Below are 17,000 nucleotides of genomic sequence, written 5' to 3'. Positions count from 1 at the left end.
CTGCTGTTTATTGACTAGTAAGATCATCAGAAGATCAAAACAATTTATAAAAGATGTCTGTCTGGTGCAGAATTTGGCAATTGACCCCAAATAACAAAAAGTATGAGGTCATCCACATGAATGCGAAAAGGAATCCGTTAAACTTTGGTTACATGATAAATCTCTAAAATCTAAAGGCCGCAAATTCAACTTAATACCAAGGAATTACAATTATGAATAACTTAATGAGAATGAACACACAGAAAATGTTGTGGGGGAATACTAACCAAAGACTGCATTTTATTGACAGGATGCTTAGACAATGTAACTGGTCTACTAAGGAGACTGCCTACACTATGCTCGTCTGTCCTCTTTTAGAATGCTGCTGTGCGATGTGGGATCCTTCCAGATAGGATTGACAGAGTACATCAAAAAAGTTCAAATAAGGGCAGCACATTTTGTTTTACCATGATATAGGGGAGAGAGTGTCACTGAAATGATACAGGAAATGGGTTGGACATCATTAAAACAAAGGCATTTCTCGCTGTGGAGCAATCTTCACATGTAATTCCAGTTACCAACTTTCTCCTCCAAATGCGAAAATATTTTGTTGACGCCAGCCTACATACAGAGAAATGATCACCATGATCAAATAAGGGAAACCAGAGCTTGTACAGAAAGATACAGGTGTTGGTTCCTTCTGCGTGGAGATTGGAATAATAGAGAATTGGGAAGGTATATAGATTCATTACATACAGTTGTGTGCACAGTGTCATTGCATTCTTCAGGATAGCAGGAAAGCTTGCTGGTTTTTACTAGTTCTTTTAACAGTTCCACTCCCTCTTGTGTAGTGTGGGCCAACCATCAACTGCTGTCTGGGACCAAGGTCTATTCCCTAGTTTCCTGCCTGACAGTGGCAGATCATGTCATCGTGGAAACTATTGCTATCTCCAACACCTTGGGCAGCTATTTTGCAGAGATTTCGAGCTCCATCCACTATCACCCTACCTTCCTCCATCAGAAACGAGTGGAGGAGGCTCGCATAGCACCCTTCTCTTCTCAGAATTGAGAGTACTACAATGGCGTCTGTACTGTGTACCCCCCCCTGAACCATGAACCTTGCCATTGGTGGGGAGGCTTGTGTGCCTCCAAGATACAGATGGCCGTACCGTAGGTGCAACCACAACGGAGGGGTATCTGTCGAGAGGCAAGACAAACGTGTGGTTCCTGAAGAGAGGCCCCGGGAGTAGACAACCATTAGAACTACTGACGGCCTTGGGAGAGCCAGCCCTGACAAAACTCTACCATCTGGTGAGCAAGATGTATGAGACAGGCGAAACACCCTCAGACTGCAAGAAGAATATAATAATTCCAATCCCAAAGAAAGCAGATGTTGATGGATGTGAAAATTACCGAACTATCAGTTTAATAAGTCTCAGCTGAAAAATACTAACATGAATTCTTTACAGACGAATGGAAAAACTGGTAGAAGCCGACCTCTGGGAAGACCAGTTTGGATCCCATAGAAATGTTGGAACACGTGAGGCAATATTGACCTTACGACTTACCTTGGAAGAAAGATTAAGGAAAGGCAAACCTACGTTTCTAGCATTTGCAGACTTAGAGAAAGCTTTTGACAATGTTGACTGGAATACTCTCTTTCAAATTCTAAAGCTGGCAGGGGTAAAGTACAGGGAGCAAAAGCCTATTTACAATTTTTACAGAAACCAATTGGCAGTTATAAGAGTCGAGGGGCACGAAAGGAAAGCAGTGGTTGTGAAGGGAGTGAGACAGGGTTGTAGCCTCTCCCCGATGTTATTCAATCTGTATATTGAGCAAGCAGTAAAAGAAACAAAAGAAAAGTTCAGAGTAGGTATTAAAATCCATGGAGAAGAAATAAAAACATTGAGGTTCGCCGATGACATTGTAATTCTGTCAGAGACGGTAAAGGACTTGGAAGAGCAGTTGAACGGAATGTACAGTGTCCTGAAAGGAGGACATAAGAAGAACATCAACAAAAGCAAAATGAGGATAATGGAATGTAGTCGATTTAAGTCGGGTGTTGCTGAGGGAATTAGATTAGGAAATGAGACACATAAAGTAGTAAAGGAGTTTTGCTGTTTGGGGACAAAATAACTGATGATGATCAAAGTAGAGAGGATATAAAATGTAGACTGGCAATGGCAAGGAAAGCGTTTCTGAAGAAGAGAAATTTATTAACATCGGGTATAGATTTAAGTGTCAGGAAGTCGTTTCTGAAAGTAATTGTATGGAGTGTAGCCATGTATGGAAGTGAAACATGGACGATAAATCGTTTGGACATGAAGAGAATAGAAGCTTTTGAATTGTCGTGCTATGGAAGAATGCTGAAGATTAGATGGGTAGATCACATAACTAACGAGGAGGTATTGAATAGAAACGGGGAGAAGAGGAGTTTGTGGCACAACTTGACAAGGAGAAGGGACCAGTTGGTAGGACATATTCTGAGGCATCAGGGGATCACAAATTTAGCATTGGAGGGCAGTGTGGAGGGTAAAAATCGTAGAGAGAGACCAAGCAGAGACACTTAGCAGATTCAGAAGGATGTAGGCTGCAGTAGGTACTGGGAGATGAAGAAGCTTGCACAGGATAGAGTAGCATGGAGAGCTGCATCAAATCAGTCTCAGGAATGAAGACCACAACAACAACAACAACAACAATTGTGAGGGAGCCAGATTGTGCTCCCACTTCATCCCAATTTTCTGCTCCAGGGCTGGATGATGTTCACATTGCAGAACCTTTCTCTTGCACGTAAGCATCTCCTTCATACGTGCAATCACATTTGGGCAGAGGGCATGTTTCCCAGATGCAGGAGTGAAGCCACTGTCACACCCATACCTAAGCCCGGCAAGGACAAACACCTCCCTCTATTATTGTCCATTTCTCTCACCAGCTGTGTTTGCAAGGTGATGGAATGTATGATTCATGCCCAGCTGGTACGGTTGCTTGAGCCTCACAATTCTCTAACCACTGCACAGTGCAGATTTTTGTGCCATTCTGCAGTTGATCATCTTGTCACTCTGTCAATGCATGTCATGAATGGTTTTATGTGGAAATACCAGACTGACACCATGTTTTTCGATTTAGAGAAAGCCTAGAACATTTGCTGGATGACTGGTATTCTCCATCCTCTCTAAACGTGGGGCTTCCATGGCCGCATGCCCTGTTTCCTTCAGGAATTCTTAAAAGACCAAATTTTCAAGGTATGTGAGAGGTTCTGCCTTGTCGGACACCTTTATCTAAAAAAACAGTGTGCCTCAGGATTCCATCATGAGAGTCGTCCTGTGTGCTATCTCCGTTAACCCTATTATGGACTGTTCCCCTCTGGGCGTCTCCAACTCCCTTTTTGTTGATGATTTTTCCATATCATGCAATTCTCCACAGGCTTGTCTCCTTGAGCAGCATCTTCAGTGATGTCTCAACTGTCTTTACTCATGGAGCATCAAAAATGGCTTTTGCTTTTCCACTGACAAAATCATTTGTATTAATTTCTGGTGGCGCAATTGGATTCTTTCATGATCTTTAAATCTTGGGCCTGTTGCTGTTCTGTTTGTTGCCCATGTGTCTTACCTGGTCGCCCACTATACAGAGTCCCTCAGTGTCCTAACATGTCCTCAGCGATACTTCCTGGAGAGCAGATCAGATCATCGTCCTCCGTTTGTATCAGTCCCTTGTTCCTTCGAAACTAGACTATGGATGTTTCATTTATGCATCTGCACACCCTCCCCCCTTACACAATCTCTATACTATCTAATATCACGTTATCTGTTTGGCCATTGGTACCATTTATAACAGCCCAGGTAAGAGTCTGTATGCTGAAGCATCCTTGAGTTTGCTTTCAGCTCTTGTTCCAGCAATTTAACTTCATACTGCCTGTCACTTTTCCGATGGATGTGAATCCTTCACCACCTTGGCTTCGTGCAGAGGCTTGTGTTCACCTTGGCCTTCATTCACTTCCTAAAGATACTACTCCAGCCTCACTATCGCCGTAAGTTTCATGACCTTCACACGGAACTTTGCAATAGTACTTTGTGTACACTGATGGCTCTTGGACTGACTGTGGTGTCAGGTGCGCCTTCATCATTACCACCGATGATTTTGGTATCGGCTTCTGGAGTACTGGTCAGTATTTACAGCATAGCTCTTCGTCGAGTAACGGGCCATACAGTACATCCGATGACACAGACTTTTCAATTGCATCATCTGCTCCGACTCTCTCACTTCAGAGCCTCAGTGAACTGCACACAGTCCATCCCTTAGCGCAACAGGTGCAGAAATGCTGTCACTTGCTCACTCTTTATGGAGCCTCTGTGGTGTTTATGTGGATTCCTGATCATGTCAGTCTGACAGGAAACGAGGCCGCTTACACTGCTGCCAAGGCTGCAGTCCTCATACCTTGGCCCACTAGTTATTCCACTCCCTCCAATTCTCTAACTGTGTCTGCAAGATGTCCCAGTTGTTGACACAGGGTGTATATGTGGACAAGGAAAAAAAAATTCTCGGATTTCCCAGTTAAAAATACACTTTTTCCCGGGTGAAAATACGGCTTTTCCATGTTAAGTGACAGTATACTCTTCCTCATCAATCCTTTGAATGTTTATGGTTTTATATACTGGAGTAGAATTTCACGGCACTTTAGAAAACTTAACTCTGGGGGGGAAAACACGTTTTGAAAGACCTTTGATGTGCAGCAACATGTACGCTGCATATTTTCGTATTACGAAGGTATAAATTTGAATTCCACCAAACACCGCATGTTACTTTCCAAAACATTGAAATCGAGATTGCGATGCACTTTTGTAAGACAGTCATAGCTCATGTCACGTGATCTCGCCAGCTGATGGCAGCATAGGACACGTGATGTAGTGAGCCAATAGCAAGATCACTCTTAGGCAGCGCGAACACACAAATAAGAAAAGTTAATGGTTTAAATTAATACACATACCATTCACCTATAGTATTGGTCTCTTAAGATTAATAAGCTGGAAAAGAAGAAAAGCTTCGACATATAATGTTGATCTTTTTTGCGCATGTTACACTTTAAGATACATCACACAAATGTGCCAGTAAAATGACGTAAATGTCTGATCTTTTGGGCTTGAAATTCTTCTAAATGGTCATCCTCAAAGAGTTGATTTTTAAATGAGAGTCAAACGCTTTGTGATTTAAGAAATTCATTGTACATTCTCGCGCATAGTTTATCTTGCGTAAAAGGAAATCTGCTTTGAATGTAATGCTTTTCAAACCACCATTCGCAATATTTTCCCATGACCTGTTAGAAATAGGTTCATTTCAGCAGTTGCAAGAAAGCGCCAAATAACAGGCGTCACCGTGCTTGCGCAGCTACGATGACGCAGGAAGCCCATATGTCCATACGTGTAAAACATTAAAAGATCTTACGTATTGCATAAAAGAAACAAGACATCAGAGCGTTGAAATTTCATGAACCATACTGAAACGCATAATTCGGCTTAAAATGCACATTCAAATGTAAATTTTCTTGGAGTAATAGTACTGTATTATCTCATGTTTGGTTCTTTATTATGGCATAATGCCATTCGTGCACTTGAAATGCAGCAAACAGTTGAAACTAGCCAATAGTGTGAAATTAAACACTTTGTTTCAAATAAATTGACTGCCTCAGCAGAAAAGATTAACTTTAAGCCAAATCTCTTTACCAAACCGGCAAAAATAACTTCATTGTTCTGTAAGAAAGGTGGAAATAAAATCTGAAACTAATAACAAATTTTAGCCTACCGTAATTATGCGAACGTATTTTAATTCATTTGATAGCTCCCGGCCACAAAAATCCATTTTGTTATCATTTAACGTGAGAGCAATAAAACGAAGAGGAAACAACAAAATCTCTGAACGCAAACACAGGTCACATGGACGCTGCCCACCACAACTCAGACTGCTCTGTGCATCAGCCCCAGATTTACTATATTTCTGAACCGAGGCAATATTAAGCAGTGGCACCCAGCCACACTTCTGTAACCAGAAGCAGGGGAGAAGGTACTACTCATACGCGACTCAACTGCACATGCGCAAGAGCCTGCCGCAACAGCTCAAACAAATCTAATTTAAACAGTTGTCATGCCACGCTCATCGGAGGCAATTTGTTGTTACAAAGAAATGCATAGTCTTCCTAAAGCCTTTGACACACTTTGCTGTTAGCAGATGCTTGTATGAGCACTGTTTTGTTGTTGTATATGGTGCATTTCCTTTGCAACTTAAGTTTTATTTCCGTTTTCTTTTTTCTCTTGTTCATGCTTTGTTGCTGCAGTACTATTCTGCAGTAGTGGGATACAGTAATATCCTTTGTTAGAGCATTGGCTCTTACCAGTCAAAATCACAAAAATGTAACTGAAAGCTAAAACAATGAAAAATTCCCAGAATTCTAAACAATTCCCGGGTTTTTCCCAGTTTTCTCCCGGATGAAAAAATTCCCGGGTTTTTCCCGTATCTCCCGGTTGTCCCGGGTCGTATACACCCTGTGACAATAAATTTCAGCATTGATGGTTACACCTCAGGGAAGCAATTCATAGTACACCCCACTGTCGCTGTTCCACTAGATGCTAAAAATTTATCTTTTGTAGATGCACACAGGTCTTTGGACAGGGGTACTGTTGCTTTGTTTCAGATCAACCACTCATTTCTTTCCCTTATGTCAGCACAAAAAAACCCTTTCTTGTCACTAGTAATGATAAAGGATAGAATGATTTGTCTTGTTCATGAGCCAATTGATGGCGAGCAAGCAGAGAGAGTATGTCGTATCCATACACCCGATTTTTGAACCTTTCCCACTGAATCCAAGCATTGCCCAATGGTGAAATGATCACAGTTCATCACACTTGCTAGTTCTCAATTATACTGATGTGGATCATTGTGGATTAATTTGCGTAAACTATCTTCATCAAACTCTGAAGTTCTTCCTGAACATGGAGAATCACTAATGTTAGCACAATCCTCCTTAAAATGGGAAAACCATTTTCTTGCTGTGCTCTGTCAAATGCCGTTTCAGGCTGCCTGCACTGCTGTCACCCCTCTATTGAACTCAAACAGAAGAATATATTGGAAATGTTCCAATTTCTCCACTTGGCACTCAATTTTCTAGCGTCCATAATTCCACTCTGTCTCCAAATGACAAATGACAATATGTAAACTCAAACAGCAACAGTGAACTCGGTGTATATGGGGACAAGGAAAAAAAATTCCCTGATTATTCCCGGATTTCCCGTTTAAAAAATAACCTTTTTCCCGGGCGAAAATACACTTTTTCTGGTGCTAAGTGACAATAGGTTTTCCATAGATTTTCCCTTGGAACTGTAAAACTTATCAATCCTTTGAATAAAATACACTCAGGTGTAGAACTTCCCGGAAAAAAAAGTAAAGCTGGGGAACAGAAGTTTTGGAAAGACCTTTGATTTGCAGGAACATGTACGCTGCATATTTTCGTATTACAAAAGTGTAAATTCGAATTGCACCAAACACAGCACGTTAGTTTCCAGAGCGCTGAAACCGAGGTTGCAATTTCCTTTTGTAGGCCAACCATATCTCATGCCACGCGATCTCACCAGCCAATGACAGCAGATATTCAGAGCATAGGACACATGATGTAGTCAGCCAATAGCAAGATCACTGGTTACGTAGCGTGAAAGCACAAAGAGGAAAAGTTAACGGTTTACATTAATCTACATAGAATAGCTACAAGAAAAGCTAAGCTTTCACATCTAATATTGGTCTCATGTTTCACATGTAATACTGATCTTTTTTTGCGTGTGTTATACTTTAAGATACATCACACAAATGTGCCATTAAATTTAAAATTATGACATAAATGTCTGGTCTTCTGGGCTCGAAATTCTTGTAAGTGTTCAGTTTTAAATGCTCTGTGATTTAGAGATTCATAGCACTTTCTCACACGCAACATAATTCATCATGCATTAAAAAGAAATTTACTTTGAAAGTAGCACTTTTTGAACCACCGTTCGCAATACTATTAGAAATAGGTTCGATTTATTAGTTGCCAGAGAGTGCCAGGAAACAGGCATTATTGCACGTACGCAGCTGCAGTGATGTAGGAAACCCTCATATTCATATGTATAAAGCACTAAGAGAGCTTACATTACACCATCAGAGGATACTCCCAAGAGCATCAGAATTTCGTAAACCATAATAAAATGCATCATTTGCCTTGAAGTGCACATTGGTTTTTTTCCAGATTCACAATGAAGTATGTCCCATCTGATATTAAGGTTTTCAGTGCTGTTTTTGGGATTTAAGTTTTCTTGGAGTACCAGAACTCTATGATCTCATTTTTGGTTCTTTCTTATGGCATAATGCCATACATGACAGAAGATGATAACGTGCACTTGAAATTCAGCGAGTAGTTGGAACTGGCCAATACTGTGGAATGAAACACTTCGTTTCAAATAAAATGATCGCCTCATCAGAAAGATTAATGAAGCCAAATTTCTTTAGCACACTTGCAAAAATAACTTCATTGTTCTGCAAGGTGATTAACGCTTGACTGCTAATAACTTGGAAATAAAATAAAATCAGTAAACTGAAACTGTTGTTGTTGTGGTCTTCAGTCCTGAGACTGGTTTGATGCAGCTCTCCATGCTACTCTATCCTGTGCAAGCTTTTTCATCTCCCAGTACCTACTGCAACCTACATCCTTCTGAATCTGCTTAGTGTATTCATCTCTTGGTCTCCCCCTACGATTTTTACCCTCCACGCTGCCCTCCAATACTAAATTGGTGATCCCTTGATGCCTCAGAACATGTCCTACCAACCGATCCCTTCTTCTGGTCAAGTTGTGCCACAAACTTCTCTTCTCCCCAATCCTATTCAATACTTCCTCATTAGTTATGTGATCTACCCATCTAATCTTCAGCATTCTTCTGTAGCACCACATTTCGAAAGCTTCTATTCTCTTCTTGTCCAAACTATTTATCGTCCATGTTTCACTTCCATACATGGCTACACTCCATACAAATACTTTCAGAAATGACTTCCTGACACTTAAATCAATACTGGATGTTAACAAATTTCTCTTCTTCAGAAACGCTTTCCTTGCCATTGCCAGCCTACATTTTATATCCTCTCTACTTCGACCATCATCAGTTATTTTGCTCCCCAAATAGCAAAACTCCTTTACTACTTTAAGTGCCTCATTTCCTAATCTAATTCCCTCAGCATCACCCGACTTAATTAGACTACATTCCATTATCCTTGTTTTGCTTTTGTTTATGTTCATCTTATATCCTCCTTTCAAGATACTGTCCATTCCATTCAACTGCTCTTCCAAGTCCTTTGCTGTCTCTGACAGAATTACAATGTCATCGGCGAACCTCAAAGTTTTTATTTCTTCTCCATGAATTTTAATACCTACTCCGAATTTTTCTTTTGTTTCCTTTACTGCTTGCTCAATATACAGATTGAACAACATCGGGGACAGGCTACAACCCTGTCTTACTCCCTTCCCAACCACTGCTTCCCTTTCATGTCCCTCGACTCTTATAACTGCCATCTGGTTTCTGTACAAATTGTAAATAGCCTTTCACTCCCTGTATTTTACCCCTGCCACCTTTAGAATTTGAAAGAGAGTATTCCAGTCAACATTGTCAAAAGCTTTCTCTAAGTCTACAAATGCTAGAAATGTAGGTTTGCCTTTCCTTAATCTTTCTTCTAAGATAAGTCATAAGGTCAGTATTGCCTCACGTGTTCCAGTGTTTCTACGGAATCCAAACTGATCTTCCCCGAGGTTGGCTTCTACTAGTTTTTCCATTCGTCTGTAAAGAATTCGTGTTAGTATTTTGCAGCTGTGACTTATTAAGCTGATAGTTCGGTAATTTTCACATCTGTCAACACCTGCTTTCTTTGGGATTGGAATTATTATATTCTTCTTGAAGTCTGAGGGTATTTCGCCTGTTTCATACATCTTGCTCACCAGATGGTAGAGTTTTGTCAGGACTGGCTCTCCCACGGCCGTCAGTAGTTCCAATGGAATATTGTCTACTCCGGGGGCCTTGTTTCGACTCAGGTCTCTCAGTGCTCTGTCAAACTCTTCATGCAGTATCTTATCTCCCATTTCATCTTCATCTACATCCTCTTCCATTTCCATAATATTGTCCTCAAGTACATCGCCCTTGTATAGACCCTCTATATACTCCTTCCACCTTTCTGCTTTCCCTTCTTTGCTTAGAACTGGGTTTCCATCTGAGCTCTTGATATTCATACAAGTCGTTCTCTTATCTCCAAAGGTCTCTTTAATTTTCCTGTACGCGGTATCTATCTTACCCCTAGTGAGATAGGACTCTACATCCTTACATTTGTCCTCTAGCCATCCCTGCTTAGCCATTTTGCACTTCCTGTCGATCTCATTTTTGAGACGTTTGTATTCCTTTTTGCCTGTTTCACTTACTGCATTTTTATATTTTCTCCTTTCATCAATCAAATTCAATATTTCGTCTGTTACCCAAGGATTTCTACTAGCCCTTGTCTTTTTACCTACTTGATCCTCTGCTGCCTTCACTACTTCATCCCTCAAAGCTACCCATTCTTCTTCTACTGTATTTATTTCCCCCATTCCTGTCAATTGCTCCCTTATGCTCTCCCTGAATCTCTGTACAACCTCTGGTTCTTTTAGTTTATCCAGGTCCCATCTCCTCAAATTCCCACCTTTTTGCAGTTTCTTCAGTTTTAATCTACAGGTCATAACCAATAGATTGTGGTCAGAGTCCACATCTGCCCCTGGAAATGTCTTACAATTTAAAACCTGGTTCCTAAATCTCTGTCTTACCATTATATATTCTATCTGATACCTTTTAGTATCTCCAGGGTTCTTCCATGTATACAACCTTCTTTCATGATTCTTAAACCAAGTGTTAGTTATGATTATGTTGTGCTCTGTGCAAAATTCCACCAGGCGGCTTCCTCTTTCATTTCTGTCCCCCAATCCATATTCACCTACTATGTTTCCTTCTCTCCCTTTTCCTACACTCGAATTCCAGTCACCCATGACTATTAAATTTTCGTCTCCCTTCACAATCTGAATAATTTCTTTTATTTTATCATACATTTCTTCAATTTCTTCGTCATCTGCAGAGCTAGTTGGCATATAAACTTGTACTACTGTAGTAGACATGGGCTTCGTATCTATCTGGGCCACAATAATGCGTTCACTATGCTGTTTGTAGTAGCTTACCCGCATTCCTATTTTCCTATTCATTATTAAACCTAATCCTGCATTACCCCTATTTGATTTTGTGTTTATAACCCTGTAGTCACCTGACCAGAAGTCTTGTTCCTCCTGCCACCGAACTTCACTAATTCCCACTATATCTAACTTCAACCTATCCATTTCCCTTTTTAAATTTTCTAACCTACCTGCCCGATTAAGGGATCAGACATTCCACGCTCCGATCCGTAGAACGCCAGTTTTCTTTCTCCTGATAACGACATCCTCTTGAGTAGTCCCCGCCCAGAGATCCGAATGGGGGACTATTTTACCTCCGGAATATTTTACCCAAGAGGACGCCATCATCATGTAATCATACAGTAAAGCTGCATGCCCTCGGGAAAAATTACGGGTGTAGTTTCCCATTGCTTTCAGCCGTTCGCAGTACCAGCACAGCAAGGCCGTTTTGGTTATTGTTACAAGGCCAGATCAGTCAATCATCCAGACTGTTGCCCTTGGAACTACTGAAAAGGCTGCTGCCCCTCTTCAGGAACCACACGTTTGTCTGGCCTCTCAACAGATACCCCTCCGTTGTGGTTGCACCTACGGTACGGCTATCTGTATCGCTGAGGCACGCAAGCCTCCCCACCAACGGCAAGGTCCATGGTTCATGGGGGGGAGGAAACTGAAACTAATAATATATTTTTGCCCTCCATAATTATGTAAGTGTATTTTAATTCACTTGATAGCTCCCAGCCACAGAAACCCTTTTTGTTTTCATTTGATGTGGGAGCTGTAAATGAAGAGAAGCAGCAAAATCACTTAACGCAAACATGGGTCGTGTGGAGACTAACGCCCTCCCCACTACAACTCAGACAATTTTCCGCATGTGCGAATCTGGCAGCTAGGGCGCGTGAGAAAGATTTTTCTCGTTGGCATCTGGCTGCTTGCAGCTACTAATGAACCTAATCTGAACAGTTGTGACATCATGTAGCATGCAGTTTATTGTTACAAAGAATTACATAGTCTTTACCCTATGGCCTTTGACATATTTTTGCTATTTGCAGACGCTTGTGCGTGCTCGGTGTTTTGTTGTTGTAAATTGTGCATTTCCTTTGCCACTAAGGTTTTATTTTATTTCGCTCTCGTTTATATATTATTCTGCTGTATCATTCTCCAGTAGGAGGAGAACCAATTTTTACCAGGCACAACTACAAAAATTTAACTGAAAGCTAAGACAGTGAAAAATTCCCGGAATTCCGAAAAATTCCCGGGTTTTTCCCAGATTTCCCGGTTGTCCTGGGTCATATATACCCTGTTAACTACAAATAAAAAATGACAATTGATAAATAAACCCATAACAACAAGAATACCAACACACAAAACGAGAATGCTACAAACGTATGCACCAAGATAATATATGGCTGCAAGAGGTACATTGTTCCTCGTAGATATGTAGGATAGCCCACATTAGTACACTGACAAATCAGATAACTACATTCAACGTGTGGTCATGAGCACTTTCAAACATGACGGCTCCTTTCTGCCATTCTGTCAAGTATCCATGTTGATCGAACTTGCTATACTGATTCCACACAAACAACTGAAATATGTTCATGTCACTGACATGACTTTTGTCAGAGATAGAGGATCACATGACCAGGTGGTACCAGTCCAACATCTATAGAGTGACCAGTGTGGGTTCTTTTAACATTGTACACAGACAAGAAAAAAAACTCCCGGATTTCCCACTTAAAAATACACTTTGTCCCACGTGAAAACTTTCTATACCCAAATTTATCAATCCTCTGAAAGGTAAAGGTTTCATACACCAGTGTAGAGAGAGAGAGAGAGAGAAAAAAAAACTTTTGGAATAGCTTTGGTGTGCAGCAACATGTATATTGTATATTTTTGTATTATGGAAGCATAAATATTAATTCCACACATGGTTACTTCTGGAGAACTGAAATCAAAACTACACTGCTCTTTTGTCAGCCAGTCACTGCTCAAGTCACATGATCTTGCAGTCAATGACAGCAGAATATAGGACACAAATGTGATGAGTCAGCCAATAACAACATGACTTAGTAGCCCAATCACACAATTCGAAAAAGGTAATGGTTTAAATTAATATACATACAGCACAGTGACAAGAAATGCTAAGCTTGCACATACAATATTTTAGTGTGTATAACCCTCTATAATATATCAAGCACAAATGAACCAGTAAAATTTTAAATAATGGCATAAATGGCTGGTTTTCTCGCCCCAAAATTTTTCTAAGTGGCTGGTCCTCAAAGTGTTAAGTTTTTAATGAGAGTCAAATGCTGCATGATTGTCACATATAACTTAATTCATCTTGTGTAAAAGGAAATTTACTTTGAAAATAACATTTCTGAAACCACCATTTACAGTAGTTTCCTGCGAACTGTTAGAAATGTAAACAGTTGTGACATCATACTCATCAAAAGCAGTTTTGTTGTTTCAAAGTATTGCATAGTCTCCATCCTACAGCCTTCGACAGGTTCGTCTGTGTTTGCACAGTGTTTTGTTTTTCAAATGGCACATTTTCTTCGCAACTACATTTTTATTATGGTGTTATTCTCTCGTTTATGTTTTAATGCTGCAGTATTATTCTACAGCAGCGGACTAACATAAAATTCTTTTTTAAAGTACCAGTTCTTACCAGTCAAAACTATAAAAATTTATCTGAAAACTAAAACAATGAAAAATACTCAGAATCCAAAAAAATTTCTGGGTTTTTCCTGGATGAAAAATTCTAATGAAAATAAAATTATGGCCTAAGCTGTACTCACTGTGGTATTGACAAGGAGATGACGGTTGGGAAGCTTGGCCTAAAAAAATTCTTTGAGAGTCCAAATTGGCTGGAATGGTAGCTTGTCAAGAAACGGCTGCCCCTGGCACTGTAGATACCGTCGAGGCCTGGTATCATACTGTAGCTGGGTGTGTATCCCAGAGGACTCCACTGTGAGCCGCCACCAGAGTATCTGTTGCTCGGATAATGGACAAAGCCTGGAGAGCCAGTGTACACTTGTTGGTGACCATCGTAAGTGCTACCACCTGACGATGATGGGTAGCCTCCATGACGTCCATAATCCCCAGGAGATCTGGGGTATCCAGCTGGATAGTTTTGATATCCTGGGTAGCCCTGTTGGTAGCCAGGATATCTGGCCTCATGTGTCAATTTACTGGTGCCTGGTGGCTGACGGAAATAATTGCGGTTGTACAGAGGCTTCTGTGGGTAGTCTGCAGGTTTGCTTCCAGTGCCACTGGAACAAAGAAACGTATTCTGCTATATCAACAAAAATAATCGGTTTTTGAAAATATAATTTAATTGCATTGATGAAAAACATCACCAAGTGGCAGCAGGAGAACACATATATAAAAGCTATTATGTATGTAAACTTTCAGAGTCAGTGGCTCCTTCTTCTAGCACTAGGGTTGAAGGGAAAGGAAGACAGGTGAAGTAAAAGGTCTGCTGAGGTTTAGGGAAAGGGGCAGAGTTCAGAAAAGTCACCCAGAACCCTGGGTCAGAGGAGACTTCCCGGAAAGGATGAGAAGGAAAGACTGTACCGAACAAGATTTGAAAACCAGAGAGTTTACAGGTGGAAGGTAGGGTGATATGCAAGGCAGAGATTACTGCTAGAACACTGTGCATGAGCAGAAAGCTAAGTACATTGTATATGATAGAGGTGGAGAGAGATAGCAAAAAAAAAGACAGGTCAGGAAATGAAAGATGTAGAAAACTAAAAGGGAATGAAGGAAGGAATAGTTACTGTGAAGAAATACTGAGACCAAAGAAAGTAACCTAAATTATGACCAGATGGTTGGCGAGAACTAAGTACATGGTGTAGTGCCAGTTCCCGCATACAGAGTTCTGAAAAGCTGGTGTCTGGGGAAAGAATACAGATGTCCCGTGTGATGAAACAGGAACTGAGCTCACAACTGTCACAGTGTAGAGCACGCTCTGCAACAGGATATTGAGTGTTGGCAGTCTACACCCTCTGCCTATGCCTATTTATCCTAACTGATAACTTTACAGTGGGCTCACCGATGTAAAAAGCCGAACAGTGTTTACATAACAGCTGGTACATGGCATATGTCATTTCACAGGTGGCTCTCCATTTGACAGTATATGTTTTGCCAGTTACAGGGCTGATATAGGTGATGGTAGGAGGGTGTATAGCACAAGTTTGGCAGCGGGAATGATCACAGGGGTAGGAGCCATAGGGTAGGGAGATGGTGGTAGAAAGAGAATAGGGACTGACAAGGATATTGCGGAGATTGGGAGGGCAACAAAAAGCTATTCTAGGTGTGGTGTGCAAAATGTCAGACAGAATGGATCTCATTTCAGGGATCGATTTTAGGAAGTTGTGCCCTTGTCAAAGTAGCTGATTAATACTGAGTGACCAGTGGTGTGCTGTGAAGCTGTTTTTTGGAGGCATCAACTGTATCAGTATTGGATGTGATGGCCTGGGAAATCTGCTTTTGAACTAGGTTGGTGGATAATTACGTCCAGCAAAAAGCTTTGGTGAAAAGAAAAGTGGTGCGGGATTTGGGACAGGATTACATGAAATTTAATTTGGAGAATGTATTTAGAGAGTCCAGGAGTTTTAACAGGTCAGCCTCACAATGAGACATTTCGCCCTATGGACTCAGGTGAGGCTGACTGTTAAAACTCCTGGAATCTCTAAATACATTCCCCCAATTAAATTTTGCCTGCTCTTTGTCCAAATCCCATGCCATTTTCCTTTATGTTGATCTCATCCTCACCAAAGGCCAGCTACTCACTTTTTTCACATTAAACCTACTAATAAGCAACAGTACTTACATCTTGACAGGTGGCATACTTTCCATGTCAAAAGTTCCCTCCCATACAGCCTTGGCATTCAAGGCTAATGTATTTGTTCAGGTGCAGACTCTTTACACCAATACACCACCATTCTCACCTCAGGCTTCACTGGACATAATTACCCCACCAGTCTAGTTCTAAAGCAGATTTCCTGGGTCATCACATCCAATCCTGGTACTGCAGATCCCCACAAAACACAGCTTAAGAGTACACCACCTGTCACTCAGTACTATCCTCACCTTGACTGTAGTAATTAGCTACTTTGACAAGGCCATGATGTCCTAAAATCATGCCCTAAAATGAGGTCCACTTTGTGTGATGTATTGCCCACCACACCTAGAATAGATTTTTATCGCACTCCCAATCTCTGCAAGATCCTTTACAGATCCTGTGCTCCTTCTGCACCCACCTCCCTACCCTACAGCCCTGTGACTGCCCCACTGCAAGGTGCCCTATGCACCCCCCTATCGCCCACAACCTATAACAAGCCCTGTAACTAACCAAACATATACTATCAAATGAATGGCCATCTGTGAAATGATACATGTTATATATCAGCTGTTATGTAAACACTGTTTGGCCTTTTACATTGGTATGACTACTGCCAAGATATCAGTTGAGATGAATGGGCATATGCAGTGGGTGTGCACTGGCAACACACAATAACCTGTTGCACAGCATCGGTGCCTATTTCAGCACATGTGCCATCACGATTCTTCCCCCAGACAACAATTTCTCAGAACTCCATAGGTGGATACTGGCACTACAACATGCCCTTGGTTCTTTCCACCCACCTGGCCATAAGTTATGGTAGTTTCCTTGTTTTCAGCATTTCTTCACAGTAACTATTACTTTCTTCACTTCCTTTTAGTTTTCTACATCTTTCATTTTCTGACCTGTCTATTTTCTGCCACCTGCTCT

At 41.0% G+C, this 17,000-nt stretch overlaps 1 protein-coding gene across 5 annotated transcripts in view; it reads right to left on the bottom strand.

Annotated features, from left to right (window-relative positions):
- The window catches only part of LOC126424960 (uncharacterized), a 204,702-nt gene that overhangs the window by 128,012 nt on the left and 59,690 nt on the right, over positions 1-17,000 (bottom strand). For 4 of the 5 annotated variants that reach the window (XM_050087832.1, XM_050087831.1, XM_050087833.1 and 1 more), the window contains exon 3: positions 14,023-14,496. The exons of the other annotated variant lie outside the window; for it this stretch is intronic. In XM_050087832.1, coding sequence (XP_049943789.1) covers positions 14,023-14,496 — 474 coding nt within the window. The remainder of the gene's footprint in view (positions 1-14,022; positions 14,497-17,000) is intronic. 5 annotated transcript variants of the gene reach the window in all.

This window comes from Schistocerca serialis, chromosome 10 (assembly GCF_023864345.2).
Source record: "Schistocerca serialis cubense isolate TAMUIC-IGC-003099 chromosome 10, iqSchSeri2.2, whole genome shotgun sequence".
NCBI classification, from domain to species: Eukaryota; Metazoa; Arthropoda; class Insecta; order Orthoptera; family Acrididae; genus Schistocerca; species Schistocerca serialis.
The sequence above is the reverse complement of the archived record's forward strand: the minus strand, read 5'-3'. Positions and strand labels throughout refer to the sequence as shown.